Below are 25,422 nucleotides of genomic sequence, written 5' to 3'. Positions count from 1 at the left end.
GCGGGCTCAGAGCTCTCGTTGCTTTCGAGCCTTTGGAAGAGAGTCAGGTGGTTCCGCGGGGGGGTCGGCGGGGGGTCGTGCGCACGACTTACGCTGACCCTCTGCTCAGCGTAAGTCGGCGGGGGTCGGGGTCGGCGGGGGTCCGCGGCGGTCGGGGTCAGCGGGGGGGTCCGCGGGGGGTCGTGCGCACGACTTACACTGACCCTCTGCTCAGCGTAAGTCGTGCGCCACTCTGGTCATGTCGTGCGCACGACTTACGCTGACCGAAAAAACCTTCGGTTTTTAGAGGGTTTCGGTTTTCGGAAGTTCGGATAAAGGGTAGTCTACCTGTATATATTTTTTTGCAGATTGCGGTTGGGTTTGACACAGGCGCATACCTGATGCCGGGCCGTGCAAAAGCTTGTCGGCGATGGTGGGAGGGAGGGCAATGCAGAAAGCACTCTTTTTAATGAAGCCGATCTCTTTATTCGTCACCAGGGAGATGGGATTTCTTGGAAGTAAACGGAATGCTGCTGTCTTGGAAGAAGTGTGACTCACACTGGGAGGGAGGGAGGCCCTGCCCTGCCCTGCCCTCTCTTTGTCCGGGGCGCTGCTCACCTGTGCGAGAGAGGAGCCGCGCCCAGGTGAGCGAGGACACTGGCAGAGAGTCAGACAGGTGGGTGTGACTGGGTGAGGCGGCCTGGCCCAGCCACACAGGCTGCAGCTCAGACAACAGGCTGCAGCTCAGAGACAACAGGCACAGGACAAGAAGCGGGTCTGCGTTCAGAGTTACTTCAACAGGGCGAGGAGGGAAACAGCACTTCACACCAACTTTATACTTTTACACACAGAAATTTAATACTTTTACACACACAGAAACTTTATACTTTTACAAACACACAAATTTTATACACTTACACACAGAAATTTTATACTTTTACACAAATTTTATACACTTTTCCTCACGGTTTTACACACAGAAATTTTTATACTTTTACACATTTTATACACACATACACTTAGAAACTTTATACACTTTTCCTCACACGGTTTTACACACAGAAATTTTATACCTTTACACACAAACTTTACACACTTTTACTCATACAGAAACTTGTGTACGCGTTTTTGTACACAAACTTCACACACACTTTACACCCTTTTACATACACACACACTTTTTTCCAGACAGGGGACTGAATGGTGCCGCTGCTACACAAGCCGGGCTCCGGGACAATGGCGGTCTGCGGCCAGCCAGCCCTCGTTCTCCTCACCTCGCTCCTTCTGGTAAGATTGAGCTCCTTTTCAAAATGTGATGGTTTCACAGCAGCCGCTGTCTGTTGTTTAAAATTCCACCCTCGCCCCGTATTATGGGAATCGATGTAGCCGGGGCGATGTGTGCCGAGTGACTCAAATCTCCATGGGTTAAAGTAAATGATTTACAATACACAGGGGAGGGAATGGGTGATGGGAACAATGATAGATTCTGTTACCCTTTCAAAGGGCGGCGCAACACTTCATATTGTTCAAAAGCTTTTAGCTGCCTTTATTTCATGGTTTCTTTTAAGTCGTGTGGAAACAGGTTGCATTTTTTAAGTAAAAATGATTGGTTCCTGTTGATATTTGAGGTACTTGTGGCCACTTTGGTTTGGCAAAGGTAACTTATTATAGAAAGAAAGACTTGCATTTCTAAAGCGCCTTTCACCACCACCGGATGTTCCAAAGCACTTTACAGCCAATGAAGTACTTTTTGGAGTGTAGTCACTGTTGAAATGTGGCAGCCAATTTGCGCACAGCAAGGTCCCACAAACCACAATGTGATAATGGCCAGATAATCTGTTTTAGTGATGTTGATTGAGGGATAAATATTGGTCAGGGCCTTTGGGGCTAACTCCCCTGCTTTTCTTCAAAATAGTGCCATGGGATCTTTTACGTCGCCTGCGAGGGCAGACAGGGCCTCGGTTTAACGTCTCAGCCGAATGACGGCACCTCCGACAGCGCAGCACTCCCTCAGTACTGCACTGGAGTGTCGGCCGGGATCTTGTGCTCAAGTCTCTGTAGTGGGATTTGAACCCACAACCTTCTGACTCGGAGGCGAGAGTGTGACTAATATTGATTATTAAACTTGAAAATAAAACTAAACCCAATTTCTCTTGAGGTTTAACCAGACATTCACCTAACTGCTGTTAGTGGGACGTCGTTGGGACTGTACCGATTTTCCTACATATAGACACTGTTCCAAAAATCATTTCATTGTGTGCAGCGCCTTGACTTTTTGACCTGATGAGTTGCTATGTCAGTGCAGCTCTTTTTAAGTCCTAGCGCAAGAAACACAAAGTTAACATGCAGGTACAGAAGGCAACTTGTATGTTGGCTTTTATTGCAAAGGGGGTTGGAGTATAAGAGTAAGGAAGTCTTGCTACAATTGTACAGGGCTTTGGTGAGACCACACCTGGAGTACTGTGCACAGTTTTGGTCTCCTTATCTAAGGAAGGATATACTTGCCTTAGAGGCGGTGCAATGAAGGTTCACTACATTAATTCCTGGGATGAGAGGGTTGCCCTATGAGGAGAGATTGGGTGCGTAGAATGGGCCTAAACTCTGGAGTTTAGAAGAATGAGAGGTGATCTTGTTGGAATATACAAGATTCCGAAGGGGATTGACAGGGTAGATGCTGAGAGGTTTGTTGAATCCGTGAATGTTGATGTATGGGGTCCTTCAATAAATCAACAGAGACTGCAGAGAACAACTAACAGGTGTTTACTGGATGAGGGTTACTCTAAAACTAAAGTACAGATCCCTACTCAGGGTTTATATACAGGTGTGGTCACTGCCGGTACTACAGTATACAGGAGCTGTAAAAAGTAGTTCTCCCCTTAAAGGTACATACACTACAATTCCTCCCCTTTTAGATTAACAGTACCATAACATTCATTTAACAATTAACACTTTTAACATGCAACATTAACGGCAAATAGTCCATTTATAAATTCAGTCTTGGGGCGGCTTCCTGATCCTTTCTGGATAGCGCCTTTCCTGAGTGTCTTGCTCTTGGTGCGGAGGCGATTCTGGCCCCCTGTCGTCGGTTGGTTCATCAGCTTCCGATGCTACTGTTTCTGGGGTAGGTGCTACCGGTATGTCGGGTTCATCACCAGGTACGCGAGACCTGGGGTGGACTCGTTCCTGTGACTCCAGGATCTGGTCGACATGGCGTCTCACAATGTTCTCCCCAACATCCACTGTGTACATTAGTGGCCCCTGCCGTGTGTGTATCGTTCCTGGTTGCCATTTCTCTGTTTGGTAGTTGCGGGCCAAGACTGGTTGCCCTACATTGAAGCTCCTTGTCGGCTTCTCATTGATGTGCTGGAATTGCTTATTCTCAACATCTCTTCGTACATTTGGTCTGAGCAAATCCAGACGAGATCTCAACCTTAGGTTAAAGAACATCATGGCCGGGGTCTGGTTGGTGATTGCATGTGTCGCATTTCTGTAGGCTAACAGGAAATTGTCCACCTTATGCTGCAGTGGAATGTCGTCATCGCACATGGCCCTTACTGCTTTTTTAAAGGTTTGTACGAATCTCTCAGCCAATCCATTGGTGGCTGGATGATATGCGGCGGAGGTGTAATGCCTTACCCCATTCCTTTTCATAAATCTTCGAAACTCTTCGGACACAAGCTGTGGTCTGTTATCAGAGCAAATCTGCTCTGGCAAGCCGTTCCTGGCAAAGATGGTCCGTAGGACTGCAATAGTTTTCTCCGTGGTGGTGGAGGACATTTTGATCACCTCAGGCCATTTCGAGTGTGCATCCACAGCTGTTAAAAACATTGAGTCCATGAATGGACCAGCAAAATCAATATGCACCCGTTGCCATGGAGATGAGGGCCACTCCCATGGGTGTAGAGGGGCATGTGGTGGTGCATTTTGGACCTTCTGGCATCCTGAGCAGCTCTTTGTCAGGTCCTCGATTTGCTGATCGATCCCCGGCCACCACACATAAGCCCTAGCAAGGCTTTTCATTTTCACCCCTCCCAGATGGCCTTCGTGAAGCTCATTGAGCACTCTCTCCCTTAACTTGGGTGGAATCACCACTCGGGATCCACACATCAACGTCCCCTGGCATACTGACAGCTGTTCTCTTCTGGATGAGAATGCTGGCAACAGTGAGTCGCCATGTGCTGGCCATCCGTTCACCGTCAAATCATATACCCGAGACAGTGTCGGGTCATTTCGGGTCTCCTTCTCTATACCAGCGTTAGTTACTGGCAAGCATTCAATTATAGTCGAATGAAAAATTTCGACAGGATCCACTGCTGGTGCTTCCTCCGCAGTAGGCAGTGGCAGGCGTGATAGCCCATCAGCGTTTCCATGCTGCTTCATGCCCTTCTACTCGATATCATATTGGTGCGCCCCTAGAAAAAGGGACCATCTTCGTAGCCGTTGCGCAGTCATCACCGGAATGCCCTTCTTTGGGTTAAAGATGGAGACAAGTGGTTGGTGGTCAGTCAGCAAGGTGAACTTCTGCCCGTGCAGATAGTGGTTGAACTTTTTCACTCCCCACACTGGGCTGAGGGCCTCCCTGTCAATCTGGGCATAGTTACGCTCGGCTGAGGTTAGTGACCGAGACGCAAAGGCTAATGGCCTCTCCGAGCAGTCCGGGAATTTGTGCGACAGCACCGCTCCAATGCCATAGGGTGATGCATCACACGCCAGCCGAATTGGTAGTGCTGGGTTGAAATGAGCCAACACCTCTTTTGATGTGATCAATTCTTTGCACTTCTGGAAAGCTCATTTACATTCGTCATTCCACTTCCATGGTACCCCCGTTTGCAGTAGGGTGTTCAGTGGGTGTAGAACTGTAGACAAATTCGGTAAGAACTTATGGTAGTAGTTCACCAGCCCGAGGAACGACCTCAGTTGTGACACATTTTCCGGTGCTGGAGCCTTGACTACTGCCTCAATCTTTTCAGGGGACTTATGTAACCCCTCTTCATCAATAATGTGGCCACAATACGAGATCTGCTTCTGGAAAAACTCGCATTCGTGGCGATTAGCTTGGAGCCCATAATCCTTCAATCTAGTGAGCACCTGCTCCAGGTTGGCGAGGTGATCACTGTCATTTTCGCCCGTGACCAGGATGTCGTCCAAATAACACTGGGTCCCTGGAATCCCTTGCAGGACTTGATCCATTGCCCTTTGCCAAATAGCCGGAGCTGATGCTACCCCGAACACCAGCCGGTTGTATTGGTAGAGACCTTTATGAGTGTTGATCGTGAAGTACTGTTTCGAGGCTTCTTCTACCTCCATTTGCAGGTACGCCTGGGCCAGATCAATCTTAGTGAAGCATTTCCCTCCAGATAGCGAGGCGAAAATATCTTCAATCCGCGGAAGCGGATATTGTACAGTGTGAAGGACTGGGTTCACTGTCACCTTAAAGTCCCCACAGATGCGAACCTTCTTTGGTTCCCCAGGCGTATTACTCAACGGACCTCTTCATTACAGGAACGATGGGTGTAGCCCACTCGCTCCAGTCCACTTTGGACAGTACTCCTGAACGTTCCAAACCTTCCAGCTCTGCTTCGACGGCTGGGCGGATCGCATAAGGTACCGGTCTGGCCTTAAAAAAAACTTTGGGCTTGCATTTTCCTCTATTTTGATCATTGCTGTTATGCCTTTTAGTGTTCCGAGTCCCTCCTGGAACACTTCTTTTGCGTCAGTTAGCATTTTTGACAGTCGTCCCGGTGTGACGTCGTCATCCTTTTTGGCATCTACAGTCAGTGGTTGTATGGAATGCCAATCTAGCTGTATCTTCCGGATCCATTCACGCCCTAGTAGTGGCGGTCCTCCATCTGGCAATACATATATGTCCATTTTTGGTGTTACCTTGCCGCTGTATATCACGTTCACCCTTATTTTTCCTTTGGGGTAGACTTTTTGCCCCGTGTACGTCTTCAAGACAATCTCTATCTCTCAAGGGTATATGTGAGAATAGCCGCTTGTAGTCCCTTCGGTTTATGACTGTTAGGGCTGATCCTGTGTCCAATTCCATTTTCACTTGGACTCCGTCTATCTTGAGCGTGACCCAGATAGTTTGGTGATCCTCCATTTTGATTACATGATGTAGTTTCAGACAACCCAGCTCCTTGCTTCCGGAGTCTGTATCACTTTTCTGTTCGTCTGAACTACTCTCCGTCACCTTATGTACCTTTTTGTACTTCTCCTGTGGAGATTTCTTGCTGCTGGTTTTCTTTCCCGACCTGCAGCCACTTGCTATGTGTCCTACTTTTCCACACTGTCTGCACGCTTGATCCTTGAACCAACAATCCTTATGGTCGTGTGTTGTTCTGCCGCAGCGATAACACTTCACTGCTCCATATGACATTTCATTTGTACCATATTCTTGCGATCTCCGTTGTATCTCTGCAGCGCCCCATGCGGCTGCTTCATGTGATACTGCCATGCTGAAAGCCTTGTCCAGCGTAAGATCCTTTTCTGATAGAAGCCGTTTCTGGGTTCCTTCACTTTGAAGCCCACACACAAACTTGTCCCTTATAGTATCTGCTAGTCCCGTCCCAAACTGTCAGTGTTTTGATAGTTTGCGCAGTTCCGTTAAATACTCAGCATTACTTTCGTCTTTATGCTGGTTCCTTTTGTGAAACTTAAATCTTTCTGCTATCAGCAGCGGTGTGGGGTTTAAGTGGTCCTGTAGGATTGCCACTATGCTTTCAAAATCCTTTTCCACTGGCTTCTCTGGGGTTATTAGGTTTCGCAGTAAGCCATACGTTTTTGCACCCATGGAATTCAACAATACCAGTGCTTTCCTGGCATCTGGCACTTCTACACGTTCTATATATGTTGCCCAATCTTCGACTTCATTGTCGAACGCTGTGACACTGCCACTCTTCTGCATCCCTGGGTGTGGTTAGACTGGCTAAAAATGGTGTCTCCCGCGCTCTCCCTTCTTCTCCGCTGGCTCAAAATGGCGTCTTCCGCGCTTCTTTCTTCCCCCGCGGACGCTGCTCAGCCCTTGAAACCCCGGCCGCGCTCTGCGCGTTTTCCCTTTTCTCGTTGACGCCGCTCGGTCTTCAACCCCAGCTGCGCCCTGTGCGCTTTACCCTCTCACTTACCCCGTCGACGCTGCTCGGCCTTTTTCTGTGCCGTCAGTCGGCTCCAGCCGCTGCTGTCCGGGAAGGGTCTGCGCCGTACCTGCGGCCAGCCCGCTGCGCTGGATCGCCTCGACTGGGGAACCAAGCCCAGCTCTCCACAGCCTCCTCTGCGATGTTCAAGTCCTCTCCGGATGGTCAACGCCCACACTGGTGGAATCGGCCTTCTTCTACAGAGTTGCAGCTAGGTTCAAATCGACTCGTCGCCACTGTTGAATCCGTGAATGTTGATGTATGGTGTTCTTCAATAAATCGACAGAGACTGCAGAGGAACAATCAACAGGTGTTTACTGGATGCAGGTTACTCTAAAACTAAAGTACAGATCCCTACTCAGGGTTTATATACAGGTGTGGTCACTGCCGGTACTACAGTATACAGGAGCTGTAAAAAGTAGTTCTCCCCTTAAAGGTACATACACTACAAGGTTGTTTCCCCAGGCTGGAGAGTCTAGAACTTCGGGTTAACAGCAGATAATGCTGGAAAAACTCAGCAGGCCAAGCAACATCCGTGGAGAGAAAATAGAGTCAACGTTTCGGGTGAACCCTTTGTCAAGACTAAAGAAGCACAGGAAATGAAATAGATTAAGAGGCCAGGCTGGGAGAGAACAAAAGAGAAGAGACATTAAGAGGTATTCAAAATGAGACGAGATGGTGATAGGACTAGTGGAGACAACAGACGGCTCTAGATTAGGTGTGAAATGTGCTGGCAGAATGGGAGACAGCTGCCATGTGGGAGAGAGAAAAAAAAAGAATGGGGGAGGGTTGGGTTGGTGTGGTGGTGGGGGGGGGAGAACGGCCAAAACAAAGGTGTGGATAAAAAATATAAGTAAAAATGTAATAGGGGCTGAGGTTATGATCTGAAATTGTTGAACTCGATATCGAGTCCGGAAGGCTGTAAAGTGCCTAATCGGAAGATGAGGTGCTGTTCCTCGAGTTTACGGTGAGCTTCCGTGGAACAATGCAAGAGGCCGAGGACGGTGAGGTCAGAGTGGGAATGGGGCGGTGAATTAAAGTGACAGGCCGCCGGAAGCTCGGGGTCACCCTTACGGACTGAACGGAGGTGTTCCGCATCACTTCCTCACTTTTCTATTCCAAACCATAGATTTAAAGTAATTGGTAGAAGGAGTTGAGGGGAGCATAAAAAGGCCATTCCGCCCATCAAGCCTTTACGAGGATGTTGCCTGGGCTGGGGAATTCTAGCTATGAGGAAAGATTGGATAGGCTGGGGTTGTTTTCTTTGGAACAGTGGAGGCTGAGGGGAGACTTAATTTGAAGTGTATAAAATTATGAGGGGCCGAGAGAGTGGATAGGAAGGACCTATTTCCTTTAGCAGAAGGGTCAATAACCAGGGGGCATAGACTTAAAATAATTGGGGGAAGGATTTGAGGAGAACTTTTTTCACCCAGAGGGTGGTGGGGGTCTGGAACGCACTACCTGAAAGGTGGTATAGGCAGAAACCCTCATTGCATTTAAAAAGTGCTTGGATGTGCGCTTGAGGTGTCGTGACCTGTACGGACCAAGAGCTGGCACGTGTCAGCCGTGGCTCACTGGGTAGCACCCTCGTCTCTGAGTCAGAAGGTTTGCGTCACTCTGAGTCGGAAGGTTCAAGTCCCACTCCAGAGTCTTGAGCACAAAAATCTAGGCTGACACTCCAATGCAGTGCTGAGGGAGGTGCCGTCTTTTGGATGAGACGTTAAACCGAGGCCCTGTCTACACTTGGGTGGATGGAAAAGATCCCTTGGCTACTATTTAGAAGAACAGGGGCGTTATCCCTGGTGTCCTGGGACAATATTTATCCCGCCATCAGCATCACTAAAACAGATTATCTGGTCATTATCACATTGCTGTTTGTGGGAGCTTGCTGTGAACAAATTGGCTGCCGCATTTCCTGCATTACAACAGTGACTACACTTCAAAAGTACTTCATTGGCTGTAAAGCGCTTTGGGACGTCCTGAGGCCGTGAAAGGTGCTATAGAAATGCAAGTTCTTTTCTTTCTTCTGTATCATCGTATTCAACAATGAAAATAAATATTCTCCATTTTATTGACTAGACCAAACTAGTATTATTAAAAGCTTAACATTGTGCTGTACATTTTTCTCTGTTGTATTGATCCCGGGCAGCAGTAACATAAGAACGTAGAGACGGCAAATTGAAAATTGCACACTTTCCAAATTCTTCTCTCTTTATCCCTTCACATTTAGTGGTGACCATGAGCTTGTTTCTCTCTCCTACAGGTGAAACAGTTTGAAGTTTATATTAAGATGGTAGATTCTGATTAAACATAATTAAGATTATGAAAACGTTTTGACTGAATTCATTTGAGGTTGGTCACTTTGTAATCTTGAATCTGACGTTTCAGGGTTATGAGGGGACCTGGGTTCCTGGGGCTATGGACAGAGTCACTGGGCAAGGCTTGGAAGCTAAGCAGAGCCAGGCCTGGTTAGTACCTGGAGGGGTGACCATCAGGGAAGACCAGGTGCAGAAGGTCACGGAAGGAGCCCCGAAGAGGGGCGGTTGGTGAGAAGGTCACGGAAGGAGCCCCGGGAGGGGCGGCTGGTGAGCAGGCCCGGGCATTGGGCTGAAGATTGTCGGACAGGAGGAACGGTGGAAATGGAATGGCGGCGCGCACAGACGCAGCGGCTTTGCTTCTCCCAGGACGGTGCTATTTACGTTTAATGTTAATGTTATTTGTACTGGACTCATGGGAGCTTGCAAGATCACATTTCGTTGTTCATGTACTTGTGCAATGACAATAAAGTTGAATTATTATTATTAATAGGCCACAAATTGGTTTGAAGGCCACAATTAATATAAAATTAAAGATTGGTTGCTTGAACAATAGATTAGTACAAGGATTTTGGAATCTGTTTGAATGTACCAGGATATCCTTATTCAAATTTATTAAAACAAATATATTCCTGCTTTATCACTGAACTAAAAAAGAAATTAATTATTCCTAAATTGTGCTTCTATGGCGCATTCAGCGGAACAATACCTTTTATTGCGAGGGGGATGGAGTATAAAAGTAAGAAAGTCTTGCTACAACTGTACAGGGCGTTGGTGAGACCACACCTGGAGTACTGCGTACAGTTTTGGCCTCCTTATTTAAGGAGGGATATACTTACATTGGAGGCCGTTCAGAGACGATTGACTCGGTTAATTCCTGAGATGAAGGGGTTGTCTTATGAGGAAAGGTTGAGCAGGTTGGGCCTTTACTCATTGGAGTTTAGAAGAATGAGAGATGATCTTATAGAAACAAAGATTCTGAGGGGGGATTGACAGGGTAGATGCTGAGAGGATGTTTCCCTTCGTGGGGGAATCTAGAACGAGGGGGCATAGTCTCGGGATAAGGGGCCGCCCATTTAAAACGGAGGTGAGGAAGAATTTCTTCTCTTGGAGGGTCGTGAATCTTTGGAATTCTCTACCCCAGAGAGTTGTGGAGGTGGAATCATTGAATACATTCAAGACAGAGATAGACAGATTTTTGAAAAACAGGGGAGTCGAGGGTTATGGGGAGCGGGCAGGGAAGTGGAGTTGAGACCAAGATCAGATCAGCCGTGATCTTATTGAATGGATCGAGGGGACGAATGGCCGACTCCTGCTCCTATTTCTTATGTTCTTGGTACTACCTCTTGTGCTTTCACAATCACAAATTGTAACATTTAGGTTGAGGACTTCATTTAACAACTTAACTAAATCTATGCAGAACATAAACCAAATTTTCAGACCTTGAGTTGAACTGGCAAAACCTTGAAACTACCGTTCAGACATGTTGTGATTGAATCACCGTTCACTTTTTTTTGCGTTAAATTTCACACTGCGTCGAATATTGACGATGTGGTTTATTTCAGGGTTAACGTCTTTTCTCCCCCACATGCGCCATATGCAATAAATTTACATTTAACCGAAGCGTTGGTCCGTTAGCCGCGTGGATACTGATGACTTCACATCACCCTCCCAGTCAAAGTAAGATTAATAAGCAGTAGTAATTATCTCCCCTCATCGTACCCAGACAGGTTTTCCCCGCACTGTTGATTATTGGCCATCCCCGATCTCGATCGCTCTTTCTGTGCTTTTTTAAAGGCATTTTCACGAACAGTCTTTGCCCTCCCCTGCTCCTATTTCACAAAGTCCAACTGCAGCAGTGACCCAAGGCTGATAGAAATGTTGCATCCATGTACGGTGTGTGTGCTCCCACATACATTTGTGTATGATTATATGTATTTTAATACTTAAAAAAAAAATTTGTTTCATAGAATAGCACAGCACAGAAGGAGGCCATTCGGCCCATCGAGTCTGCGCCGGCTCTTTCGAAGAGCAATCCTGTTAGTCCCACTCCCCCGCTCTTTCCCCATATCCCTGCAATTTTTCCGCTCAAATTTTTATCCATTTCCCTTTTTGAAAGCTACTATTGAATCTGTTTCCACCACCACCCTATCAGGCAGATCCTAAGTTTTTCCTCGTGTCGCTTTGGTGAGACCACACCTGGCGTACTGTGCACAGTTTTGGTCTCTGTATCTGAGGAAGGATAGACTTGCCTTGGAGGCGGTGCAACGAAGGTTCACTAGATTGATTCCTGGGATGAGAGGGTTGTCCTATGAGGAGAGATTGAGTAGATTGGGCCTATACTCTCTGGAGTTTAGAAGAATTGAGAGGTGATCTCATTGAAATGCACAGAATTCTGAGGGGGATTGACAGGGTAGATGCTGAGAGGTTGTTTCCCCCGGCTGGGGCATCTAGAACTAGGGGGCACAGTCTCAGGATAAGGGGTCGGCCATTTAGGACTGAGATGAGGAGGAATTTCTTCACTCAGAGGGTTGAGAGTCTTTGGAATTCTCTACCCCACAGGGTTAGGGTTGTGGTTGCTCAGTTGTTGAACATATTCAAGGCCGAGATCGATAGAGTTTTGAACTCTGTGGGAATCGAGGGATATGGAGATCGGGCGGGAAAGTGGAGTTGAGGTTGCGGATCAGCCATGATGTTATTGAATGGCGGAGCAGGCTCGAAGGGCCGAATGGCCGACTCCTGCTCCTATCTTCTATGTTTCTATAAACCCTTCATCAGAGCTGGAACTTGGTGATGAGTAAAACACCTTAATGTGGCTGAACAAAAGATTGGGGGGGGGGAGAAACGTGGCAAATAAGACAAAAATCAAGCTTTGCAAATTCTGACTCCTCACAAGCCTAAATTGAACATAAGAATAGGAGGAGGTCATTCAGCCCCTCGAGCCTGTTCCCGCCATTCAGTGAGATCAAGGCCGATCTGTGACCTAACTCCAGATACTAGCAAACCAGTTTTTTTGTGGGGGGGGGGGTGGCGGAAGGGGGGAGGAGGGAAGAGGGTAAAAACTGGTAGATGAAAAGCAAAGAATATCTCCACGAAGTAATGATGCCATTTAAAAAAAAATGAAAAAAAAAAAATAAAAAATGAAATCTTGTGAAGGGGATGCAGGTGGGGGAAGATGTGAACATGCAAAGGAAAAACTGGTAGTGCAGGGAATATGGAAGAAAATTGGAAAGTTCTGGATGTGCATGGCAGATGTCTGATGAGAGAAAAAGGAGGATAACTGTTTTCGGCGAAGAGTCCACATACAGAACGCCCATCTACCTGAGGGGTGACCTGATCGAGATCTTCACGATTATGACGGGTTTGGATAGGCTAGACGGGGAAAGGCTGTTCCCACTAGTTGATGGTACAAGGACTAGGGGACACAGATTTAAGGTTTTGGGCAAGAGATACAGGGGGGATGTGAGGAAAAACTTTTTTACGCAGCGAGTGGTGAGGACCTGGGACTCGCTGCCGACGGAAGTGGTGGAAGCGGAGACACTCGATGTTTTCAAGGGGAGACTGGATAGGCACTTGAGGGAAATAAACTTGCAGGGCTACGGGGATAGAGCGGGGGAATGGGACTGACTGGATTGCTCTACAGAGAGCCGGCACGGACTTGATGGGCCGAATGGCCTCCTTCTGTGCCGTTATGAATCTATGAAAGGGTTTGATAGGGTAGGCGTAGAGAAGATGTTTCTACTTGCGGGTGAGACAACAACTAGAAACCATAAATATAAGATGGTCACTCTTAAATCCAATAGGGAATTCAGGAGAAATCTCTTTACCCAGAGAGTGGTGAGAATTTGGAACGCGCTACCACAGGGAGTGGGTGAGAATAGTATAGATGTATTTAAGGGGAAGCTGGGTAAGTACATGAGAGAGAAAGGGATAGAAGGATAAAGCGATGGGCTTAGATGAAGTAGGGTGGGAAGAGGCTCGTGTGGAGCATAAAACCGGCATGTACCCATTGGGCCGAATGGCCTGTTTCTGTGCTGCAAATATTTTGTAATACCTCGACATCCCCTACTCCAAAGAAAATGGAGGAGCTGGCTTAAAATCTGAAGGTTTTTAAGTCAAGTGTTTATAGAAAAGGGCTGCAGAGTACCTGGGATGGAGATGAGATACTGTTCTTGTAGCCTGCGGTGAGCGTGGTATGTAATGGTGTGGGAAGCCAATGGTGGAGATGCCTGGAGTGGGAATAGGAGGCGTAGAGTTAATGTGGTAAGCCTCAGATCACACTTCATGACCGAATGGAGGTTTTCATCAAAGCAGTTTTCAAAGCTGTATTTGGTCTCCTCCCCTAGTGTCTCGGAGGCCACGCTGGGTGCAGTGAATACAGTATAACTCATTTGGAAAGAAGTCAATGTAAATTGCTATCTCCTACAGAAGGAATGATTGAGTTCTGGGCAATGATGTCGGAAGAGGTGAATGGCCAGGTGTTGCACCAGCTATGGTTGCAATGGAATGTGCCTGTGAAGGGTGGCTGGCAGTCAGAGTGGGGAAAGGATGGATGAGGTTTTCCTGAAGAGAGTGCTCCCTCTGGAAGGCAAAGAGAGGATGATGTGGAGGCATTATAGTGGAGATGGCGGGAAAGGACCTGGTGGACGCAGAGTCTGGTGGGTGAAAAGCAGGAACCAGGAGGACCCTTGCATGAGAGGAGCAAGAGAGAGCGTAGTCATGGGGAAATGGGGTAGATACAGTAAGGTAAGGACCCTGTCAATCACAGCTGAGTGGGGGGGAAAAGTTGGCTGAGGAAAAATGAGATTTCAGAAGTTCTGGCTCAGACGTAGTCATCAGGGCAGAGAAAGAAAATGGAGTCTTTGCACCAAGTAGTGTGGGACGCAGCATAATCTGGGTGGTTGTGGAAATCTGTGGGCTTGAGAAGGGAGTGCAGTACAGGAAACTCCCTTTTAACCGGCACCTAAATATCCGGAAATCTCTTAACCGGCAAAATTCAGGAGTAGGTTCAGGTAAGTTTTACTATATATTGGTGGCCGTGTAACCGGGGTTCCTGGATCTGTGGCCGTGTAACTGGGGTTCCTGGATCTGTGGCCGTGTAACCGGGGCTCCTGCACCTGTGGCCGTGTAACCGGGACTCCTGCACAAGTGCCGTGTAACCGGGACTCCTGCACAAGTGCCGTGTAACCGGGGCTCCTGCACCTGTGGCCGTGTACGGGGCTCTTGTACCTTGGTAAGTATACCTCTCTGTAATCCGGACTTTTTGATCAACTGGCACCACGCTGGTCCCGTCGGTGCCGGATAAAAAAAAGAGTTTCCTGTAGTTTGGAGGGATAGAAGCAAACTTACAAATGTGTGCCAGGATAGCCTTGTTTCTGTACCTTGTGAAGGAGGTTTAAATGGGGTACGGTGCTGAGGAACTGAGATTGGAAGATGTTGGGGGAGGCACGATCTCGGGCTGACGGTCTGGGGAATGGTTCGGAGTCCAAACTACCATGGATCCAGAGGGAGATAAGAGGATGAATCCTAGTGTTGGTGTTTAGACTTGGCTATGTTCAGGTCCTTCTGCCATGACCGCTGTGCCAACTCTGTTCATGGGTTTGCAAGTATTGGAATTGAGGGATTAGGCGCTTAAATGTTTAGAGCAAGAGGGTGATTAACGGGAGTGAAGCAACTACAATGGCTGATAACCTAGCGACAGCATTTGATGAGACAACTGACTGGACTCTGAAAGGATGGGATTGAGGAGCATCAAGAAGGTTGGAGACCGAAGGAATATTTGAAAGAATTTGGACCAGAGCAGGTTGAGGTGAGACTTAATTGAGGTGTGTAAAATTATGAGGGGTCTGGATAGAGTGGATAGAAAGGACCTATTTCCCTTAGCAGAGAGGTCAATAACCAGGGGGCAGAGATTTAAAGTAATTGGTGGAAGGATTAGAGGGGAGTTGAGGAGAAATGTTTTCACCCAGAGGGTGGTGGGGGTCTGGAACTCACTGCCTGAAAGGTGGGAGAGGCAGAAACCCTCATCGCATTTAAAGAAAGACTTGCATTTATATAGCGCCTTTCACGACCACCGGATGTCTCAAAGCGCTTTTCAGCCAATTAAGTACTTTTGAAGTGTAGTCACTGTTGTAATGTGGGAAACGCGGCAGCCAATTTGCGCACAGCAAGCTCCCACAAACAGCAATGTGATCATGACCAGGTAATTTTTTTTTTGTTCTGTTGGTTGAGGGAGATATATTGGCCGGGACACCGGGGCTAACTCCCCTGCTCGTCTTCGAAATAGTGCCGTGGGATCTTTTACATCCACCTGAGAGCGCAGACGGGGCCTCGGTTTAAAAAAAATACTTGGATATGCCCTTGAAGTGCCGTAACCTACAGGGCTACGGACCAAGAGCTGGAAAGCGGGATTAGGCCGGGTGGCTCTTTTTCAGCCGGCGCGGACACGATGGGCTGAATGACCTCCTTCTGTGCCATAGATTTCTCTGGAAGGGGAGCCTCCTTGACCCAAAAAAGATAAAGGGTGGCAGAAGAAGCGTGATATTGAGTTTGGAGTTCGTTGCGGTAGGAGCTTAGGAACGTGGATCTGAGGCCAGATCACTCAAACCAGACTGTTGACGGGCTCCTCTGCTCCCCAGTTACTAGCTTTGAAGGGTTCACACCTGAAATGTTAACCAATCTTTGCTGTTTACCGATGCTGCCCAGGCCTGCTGTTACCAGAATTTTCTGTTTTCATTTGATTTCCAGCATTTTGCAGCTTTTTATTCACTTAGAAAAAGAATTTAGTACCAAATATTTAATTAATGCAAAAGTGGTAGTTCGTGCATTGTTTCTTGCATTTTGCTTCCTAATCCTGTATTTACATAGTTTCAAAATTTACTTTGCACTGTTAAGTTTGATTTAGCTGTGGACTTAAAATTGCATTTTTTATTTATAGATGCTCTCAAGATTCGGAGAAACCTGCGTCAACGACTTTATTGTTGTTGTTGTGCCGAGTCATCTGATTAATGCAGATCAAGTCATTTCAAAAGGTAACGTAACTCTGCCTATGGCAATGAGATTGAGCAACGGAGTTGCTTTGGTTAATTCTGACCTCCTCCTGATTTCCATCGCTCCACCATTGGTGGCCGTGCCTTCAGCTGCCTGGGCCCTAAGCTCTGGAATTCCCTCCCTAAACCTCTCCGCCTCGCTACACCACTCTCCTCCTTTAAAGACGCTCTTTAAAACCTACCTCATTGACCAAGCTTTTGGTCATCCATCCTAAAATCTCCTTGTGTGGCTCGGTGTCAATTTTTGTTTGATAATCGCTCCTGTGAAGCACCTTGGAATGTTTCACTGCGTTAAAGACGCTGTATAGATACAAGCTCTTGAGTGGTGGAGGAAAGGTGGCGAGAGTGAGTTTTGATTAGTGAAACTCCTAGGTCCCTTCTGAGCACTTCTAAAAAGAGGATCAGTTTGTTTAACAAGGTCCAGAAAAAAGGTATTGTAGTAGGGGAAGCTTAGATCAGCTTTTACTGTTGTGCACAAAGATCTGCATGTTCGCACACATCGGGATTTGATTTAACTCAGAAAAATGGGCTGGGTTGAAATTGCTTTTGGGTGGGATTTTTATTTAAGTAAACACGAGTCCGCCCTTTAATTCAGCCCCATTGTTTGAACATATTCTAAAGAAAACTAGAATGATTTCTGATCGAGAAGGAGACACAAGAAATTAAACTGTTGCCTTTTTTGAAGTGCAAAATTATAGCAAGCATTTCAGAAAACCAGTATGGTTATTTTTTCGCTGTTAATTTAACATCAATCAATCCACGAACCAATCAATCCACGAACCATTCAATCCCGAAAATACTGTGGCTCACTGGGGAGCACTCTCACCTCCGAGTCAGAAAAAAATTCTTCTTGGGCAGAATTTTTTTCTGACTCGGAAGGTTGTGGGTTGAAGTCCCACTCCAGAGACTGGAGTACATAAGTCTAGGCTGACACTCCAGTGCAGTGCTGAGGCAGTGCTGCACTGTCGGAGGTGCCGTCTTTCAGATGAGACGTTAAACCGAGGCCCCGTCTGCCTCCTCAGGTGGACGTAAATGATCCCACGGCTCTATTTCAAAGAAGAGCAGGGGAGTTCTCCCCAGTGTCCTGGGGCCAATATTTACCCCTCCCTTAATATCACTAAAACAGATTATCTGGTCATTATCACGTTGCTGTGCGCAAATTGGCTGCCGTGTTTCCCACATTACAGCAGTTGCCACATTTACTTTATTGGCTGTGAAGCGCTTTGGGGCCTTGAGGTCGTGAAAAGCACTATATAAATGCAAGTCTTCCCCATCCCCCTCAATTCCCACATCTGTTAGCCAAGATCGTCGCTTGCCATCCACATACCAGCAAGGGCCGTTGTAAAGGGCTAATATCTTCGCTGAAGCAACAGTTTGCTTCCTGGACTGTTATAAATGTGCTTGTTAAGTTCATGCTTTCTGTCTGTAAGACACCGTTCACAAGGGCCCTGTCTTTAAGGCTAGATTTGTTAATGGCCTTACTGAGTCGGCTATTGTAATTACGCTCGCTGGGTTAATGCTCCCTGTCTGGAAGACACCGTCACAAAGAGCAGAGGAGATGGAACCCGATCATGAGATTCGAACATGTTCATCCGATCATCAACTAAACAGTGAAGCTCAGACAGCCTTCAAACAAGGAATGTGACAAATGCACATTAAAGAAAGGTATAAGAAAGTTAACATCCAAACCCCAAGCCACATGGAGAAGACTTCAGAGAAGATAAAAGAGAGGGTGTCCAGCGACGCCTCTCACGTCGGCGCGTTCCATCGTCCTTGGTTATACAGGAAGTAAAGCCTGTATTTTAACCAGGGCCCTTGTGTACGGTGTCTTACAGCCTGTATTTTGAGTACAGGAGTAAAGAAGTCTCACTCCAATTATATAGGGCCTTGGTGAGACCACACCTGGAGTAATGTGTACAATTTTGGTCTCCTTACCTAAGGAAGGATATACTTGCCATAGAGGGAGTGCAGCGAAGGTTCACGAGATTGATTCCTGGAATGGCGGGACTGTCGTATGAGGAGAGATTGAGTAAACTAGGCCTGTATTCTCTTGAATTCAGAAGAATGAGAGGGGATCTCATTGAAGCATACAAAATTATTACAGGGCTTGATAGGATGGATGCTGGGAGAATGTTTCCCTTAGCTGGGGAGTCTAGAGCCAGGGCCCACAGCCTCAAGATAAAGGGTAGGCCATTCAGGACTGAGATGAGAAGAAATTTCTTCACTCAGAGGGTGGTGAATCTTTGGAATTCTCTACCCCAGAGGGCTGTGGAGGCTCAGTCATTGGGTATGTTCAAAACAGAAGTCGATAGATTTCTGACTAGTAAGGGCATCAAGGGATATGGCGATAGGGTCGGTGAATGGAGTTGAGGCAGAAGATCAGCCATGATCTCATTGAATGGCGGAGCAGGCTCGAAGGGCCGAATGGCCCACTCCTGCTCCTAATTCTTACGAAAAGTATACTTGGTCTATTCCTTTCATGTTTTATATTTGACATTGTGTTACTCTTTTGCTAAGTTGCATGCTGTAGTGAAGAACACTTTGAGGATGTAACTTCTAGCAGTCTTCAGATGCATCATATACAATGAAACATGAATTAAAAAATAACCATGCTCTTACTGATTCGCCCTACATGTCCTTTTTTTCTTCAACAGTGGATTTAGAACAATGCCACAAGGACACATTGCAAATCAGCACCAGTGATCCAGATTTTGCTCTGAAGCTCGATGGCTCTTTGTATGCAACTCGTTACCTCCACATTATTCCTGAACAACGGACCTTTGACATTGAGCTGCAAGACTCGGTGACGTTGAAGAAGTGGACAATTAATGTCCTGTTGCTGATTCAACTGAATCAACAGGTGGGCCACTTAACTGCTCTTAATCCCTGCCCCAAGCCCTGGTAATGATTGATTTCTGCCAGTTATGCTCAGGAAGGGTTAAATAGTTCGGAATGTTTAGCGAAATTTGATGTTGCCAAGTTCAACAGTAAACAATGTTTTTATGGCTATCTTCTTTCTCTACCATGCTTACCGGAACTGAAGACAACCCGTTTCTTGTACTGCTTTTAATCCAGTAGATCGTACTCTTGGTCATTTACATAATGCAGGCCCTTTTTATGTGGACAGTTCAATAGTCTGGCCATTCCTTACCGGCAGGACTGTCCAGATGCAATGACCATTGGCCATTCCACTCCCATTGGACGCGAGCACCCCACTAGACACCAGCCCTGTATTCAAGAGGCCAGAGCCCCAATCTCCTGCTTGCTGGGGTTGCAATGGGATTGGGGAAGAGTTTACTCTGCTCCTGTCTGCCACACACATCCCACTGGATGTCAAGTCAGTATTCGGAGACTGGAGCTCTCGTCTCCACTCGCGGGAATTTACTGCTATGCTTCTGTGTTTAATATTTTTCATATGTACAACCCGCCGTGGCTCAGTGGGTAGCATTTTCACCTCCTGTGTCGGAAGGTCGTGGGTTGAAGTCCCACTCCAGAGACTCGAGCACAAAAATCTAGGCTGATGCTCCAGGGCAGCGCTGAGAGAGCGCCGCACTGTTAGAGGTGCCGTCTTTTGGATGAGACGTTAAACCAAGGGTCCCGTCTGCTCTCTCAGGTGGACGTAAAAGATCCCATGGCCACTATTTTGAAGGATTACATAGGATATACGGCACAGAAACAGGCCATTCGGACCAACCAGTCCATGCCGGCGTTTATGCTCCACTCGAGCCTCCTCCCGTCTTTCCTCATCTAACCCTATCAGCGTAACCCTCTATTCCCTTCTCCCTCATATGCTTGTCTAGCCTCCCCTTAAATGTATCTATACTATTCGCCTCAACCACTCCCTGTGGTAGCGAGTTCCACATTCTCACCACTCTCTGGGTAAAGAAGTTTCTTCTGAATTCCCTATTGGATTTCTTGGTGACTATCTTATATTGATGGCCTCTAGTTATGCTCTTCCCCACAAGCTCTGTATCCACTTTATCAAAACCTTTCATAATTTTAAAGACCTCTATTAAGTCACCCCTCCGCCTGTTTCAAGAGAAAAGAGACCCAGCCTGTTCATCCTTTCCTGAGAGGTATACCCTTGCATTTCTGGTATCATCCTTGAAAATCTTCTCTGCACCCTCTCCAGTGCCTCTATATCTTTTTTATAATATGGCGACCAGAACTGCACGCAGTACTCTGTGTGGTCTAACCAAGATTTGATACAGATTTAGAATAACTTCCCTACTTTTCAATTCTATCCCTCTGGAAATAAACCCTAGTGCTTGGTTTGCTTTTTTATGGCCTTGCTAACCTGTGTCGCAACTTTGTGATTTGTGTATTTGTACTCCGAGATCCCTTTGTTCCTCTACCCCACCTAGACTCGCACCCTCCAAGTGATGTGACCTCCATATTCTTCCTACCAAAATGTAATCCCTCACATTTATCTCTGTTGAACTTCATTTGCCAATGATATGCCCATTCTGCAAGATTATTAATGTCCTCCTGTAACTTGTTGCAGTCCTCCTCAGTATTGACTATCCCCCCATTTGGTGTCATCTGCACATTTAGAAATTGTGTTTTTGATTCCAAAGTCTAAATCGTTAATGTAAATTGTGAACAGCAGTGGTCCCAGCACTGATCCTTGTGGAACACCACTACCCACCTTCTGCCACTGTGAATAGCTACCCTTTACTCCTACCCTCTGCTTTCTGTCCTGAAGCCAGCCAGCAATCCATTCTGCTACTTGTCCCCTGACTCCACATTCTCTGACCTTGTTCATCAGTCTATTATGGGGTACCTTATCGAAGGCCTTTTGAAAATCTAGATAAATTACATCTACTGCATTACCCTTGTCTACTCTCTCTGTTACCTCTTCAAAAAATTCAATGAAGTTGGTCAAGCAAGTCTTTCCCTTTTGAAATCCATGCTGATTTTTCATTACTATGTTTTTCGTTTCTAGATGTTCTTCTATTTTCTCCTTTAGTGGGGATTCCATTATTTTTTCTACCACCGATGTTAAGCTGACTGGTCTATAATTCCCTGGACATGTTCTATTCCCCCTTCTTAAATATAGGTATTATGTTAGCTATCTGCCAGTCCTCTGGCACTACACTTTTTTCGAATGAACTATTAAATATGTGTAGTAATGCCTCTGCTATCCCCTAGATTCTTTTAAAATGTGTGGATGCAATCCAGCCGGACCAGGGGTTTTATCCTGAGTTTGATTAGTTTATTTAATATATCCCCTCTTTTTTTATTTTAAATGCACTTATCTCATTACTAATCTCATCATTCAATGTCATGTCCACCTGTTCTATCTCCCTGGTAAATACTGAAGCAAAATAATTATTTAATATTTCTGCCATCTCTCTATTTTTTACTTGTGGTATTATCCTGTCTATCCCTTAATGGCCCTATTCCCTTACCAACCTTTTTTTATTGATGTGCCTATAAAATATTTTACTATTTTGTTTATGTTCCTTGATAATTTAATTTCATAGTTGCTCTTAGCCTTCCTAATTGATTTTTTGACTTCTCTCCTTATCTCTTTGTATTCTCCCTTATCATGCACTCCCCTGCTGTCCATGTACTTAATGTATGCCTCTTTCCTTACCCTCAATTGTCCCCTTATGATTTTATTCATCCATGGAGTCTCATTAGTGTTTAGTTTGTTTCCTTTTAGTGGAATATATTTTTCCTGGACTCTGTTGAACACCATTTTAAATGTTTCCCATTGCTGTTCTACATCGTTGTTTGCCAATATTGTTGCCCATTTTATTTTCCCAAGTTCTATTCTCAGCCCCTCAAAATCAGCTTTTCTCCAATCTATTAACCTGGTTTTCAACATACTTATGTCCTTCTCAATTATCATTTTAAAGCATATTATATTATGGTCACTATTGCCTAGATGTTCCCCTACTTTTACTTCTCTTGTGAGCTCTGGTTCATTCCGCATTACTAGATCCAATAGCGAATCCTCCCTTGTTGGGCTTTTTACATATTGGGTTCGAAAGGAGTCCTGTACACATTGTAGGAACTCCATTCCCTTATCCCCTTTACCTACCTCTTCTGTTCAATTAATATTGGGGTAGTTGAAATCCCCCATGATTATTCTGTTTTTTACTCCCTTCCCTAATGTGTCTGCATATTTCTTCCTCCACCTCCCTACCACTATTCGGTGGTCAGTAGACTATACCTATTAGTGTGATTAATCCTTTATTATCTTTTTTTCTCTATCCATATAGATTCTATTTCTGTTTTGCTGATAGCTATGTCACTTTTTTTCTACTGCCATTATGTTATTCCTAATAAGTACAGCTACTCCACCTCCCCTTTTTCACTATCTTTTCTAAATATGTTATACCCTGCAATGTTTAATTCCAAGTCCTGATTTTTCTGCAGCCATGTCTCAGTAATCCCTACTATGTCTGGTTCCTCGCAACTTATAATTGCCTCCAGCGCCCCTGTTTTATTATGGACACTGTGCATTGCTGTACAGGCAGATTAACTCATTTTTAATAGGATTTGCTCTCTTATTTTTAACCATCTTTTTAGACTCTAGGGCCTAGAAATTCACTTTGGGGCGGCCAGCTCGCTCGCGCCCAAAAGTTAGCGCTGGGCGGGGAGCCATTAGCGATCGTCAGATATTCAGTGTTAGCGCCCCAAATCGGAACCGGGCGCTATACCAGGGTGTGCCCGCCTCCGCTTGGGGCGCTGACACTGAATTTCAGCGCTCTTGGCGCCGCTGCGCCAGCCGCTGCGGAGCGGCAGGCTGCGGTACTGCAGGCCTCCTCCTCTTAAGGGGGAGCTGCCTGCAACGGGGAGATCGCCGCTGGAGAGTGCCAGCAAATGAGCCCGGCACCACGGAGAAGTGCCGGGTTCGCAGAAAGCAGCCGGCAATGCCGCGGGGGGGGGGGGGGAGGGGAGAGGAGGCCGGGGAAGGAGGTGCGGGCAGGCGGCTGCCGAAAAAGCGGCCGGCCGCACCGTCACCTTTAAAGCGCCCCACTAAGGCTACAGCACGGCCCCGTTTTTTGGTCGCTGTTTGCGGCCGCTTCAGAGGAGGCGGCCGCTACTAAATATGGGGATCGGGCCGGTTTCGGGGCGGAACCGGGGCGCTGCGCACACCGATGATGTCATCGGTGCCGGCGCAGCGCTAACGGCTACCGCCGCCAATACCGCTGCGCTGAATATCAGCGCAAACTCATTTTTGGCGCAGAAGCCCTCTTTAGGCGGTAACTGGCCGCAAAGCTGGCAGCGCCTTAATGAATTTCTAGGCCTTGTTCTATAACTCTATTTATTCCCTTGCCATCAATGTCCTCCCTTACTTTAGTCTTTCCTATGCTCTCTTTTCCTGTTTCGTTTATAATTAGGGTGGTTACGTTTCTTGTAGATCCATCTCCACACCCCCCCCCCCATATCTTAATAGTTTAAAACCTTTGCTACCTCCCTGTTCACCCTTTCCGCTAGGACACGGGTCCATCCCGGCTCAGGTGGAGCCTGTCCCATCGGTGCAGCTCCTTCCTGTCCCAGAACTGGTGCCAGTGTCCCATTAAAAAGGAACCTCTCTTTCCCACACCATCCCTTTAGCCACGTGTTAATTCTCCTGATCTGACTGTTTCTATGCCAATTTGTACATGGCTCAGGCAATAATCCAGAGATTATTACCCTCAAGGTCCTGCTTTCTAATTTAGAGCCTAACTCTTGATACACTTTCAGCAGGACCTCCTCCCTCTTCCTACCTATGTCATTTGTTCCAACATGGACCATGACAACTGCATTTACCCCCTCCCTTTTCAAGTTCCTCTCCAGCTGCAATGAGATATCCCTGGCTCTGGTTAGGCAACACACCCTTTTAGGATTCTTGTTCTTGGCTGCAGAGGACGCTATCTATCCCCCTAATTATAGAGTCCCATATCACTACCACATTTCTGTTCTCTTTCTCTCTTTCTCCCCCCCCCCGGACAGCCTTCTGAGCCACGGTGCCTTGGTCTGCATTGTGGCTGTTCTCCCTGCAGTCTTTCTCCTTGTCCTCACAGGTAGTGAGTACATCGTACCTGTTGGACAGGACCAGTGTCTGCAGAACCTCCTTCTCAACCTCTCCTAAATCCCCGCTACCCGACTCCCTAACAGTCACACCCTCCCCTTCCTGAACCTGTGTTTTCCTCTGGGGTGTGACTGCAATCTGGATAAAACGGTCCAGAAATTCCTCCTCCTCCTCCTCCTCCCTTATGTGTTGGAGTGTCTCCAACTTGCACTCCAACTCAATGACTCTGAGCCGGGGAAATTCGAGATGGAGACATCTCCTGCAGACGTGTTCGCTCGGGACAGTCTCACTGTCCACAAACTCCCACTCGCTGCAGTCCAGACACACAACCTGCCCTGCCATATCTTAGTCTAGCTGTATTTTTATTTAATTAGTTAAAGTCTTCATTCAACAATTATTTATAGTTATATTAAGTTTAACTAGTTAAGCTATAAATTTAATACAGTACTTTGTAGTTTCCCGCACCTAGTTTAAACCACTGTCCTAGGTTAGAGAGGGAAAAAAAACCTTCATACTCGCCAACCAATCATCTACCTGCTGTCCTGTGATGTCACTCCCTGTTTTTTTTTGGAAGTCGCTGCCGATGCCGCCTCCAATTAGGAAGAGGAGCAGGGGCGTTCTCCCCAGTGCCCTGGCCAATGTATACCCCTCAACCAACGTCAGTTTTAAATAACAGATTATCCGGCCACTTACCTCGTTGCTGTTTGTGGGAGCTTGCTGTGCGCAAATTGGCTGCCGCGTTTCCTACATTACAACAGTGACTACACTTCCAAAAGCACTCCATTGGCTGCAAAGCGTTTTGGGACATGCCTAAGGTTGTGAAAGACGCCGCATAAATGTCTGTCCTCATGAACAGGATTAACATTACCTGCACCTCCTCTTCCGATTAGGCACTTTACAGCCTTCCGGACTCG

At 46.7% G+C, this 25,422-nt stretch overlaps 1 protein-coding gene across 1 annotated transcript in view; it reads left to right on the top strand.

Moving 5' to 3' along the window:
- The first annotated feature begins 458 nt into the window (after positions 1–458).
- LOC147114525 (desmocollin-3-like) overlaps positions 459–25,422 on the top strand; it is a 56,263-nt gene continuing 31,299 nt past the window's right edge. The window contains exons 1-3 of the mRNA XM_085992260.1: positions 459–1,266; positions 16,368–16,461; positions 19,134–19,339. Coding sequence (XP_085848386.1) covers positions 1,180–1,266; positions 16,368–16,461; positions 19,134–19,339 — 387 coding nt within the window. The 5' untranslated portion in view covers positions 459–1,179. The remainder of the gene's footprint in view (positions 1,267–16,367; positions 16,462–19,133; positions 19,340–25,422) is intronic.

The sequence above is a fragment of the Somniosus microcephalus genome, chromosome 7, assembly GCF_052327205.1.
Source record: "Somniosus microcephalus isolate GS21.2 chromosome 7, FLI_Smic_1.0, whole genome shotgun sequence".
Lineage (NCBI taxonomy): Eukaryota > Metazoa > Chordata > Chondrichthyes > Squaliformes > Somniosidae > Somniosus > Somniosus microcephalus.
Note: the sequence above shows the minus strand (reverse complement) of the source record. Positions and strands in the feature narration are given on the sequence as shown.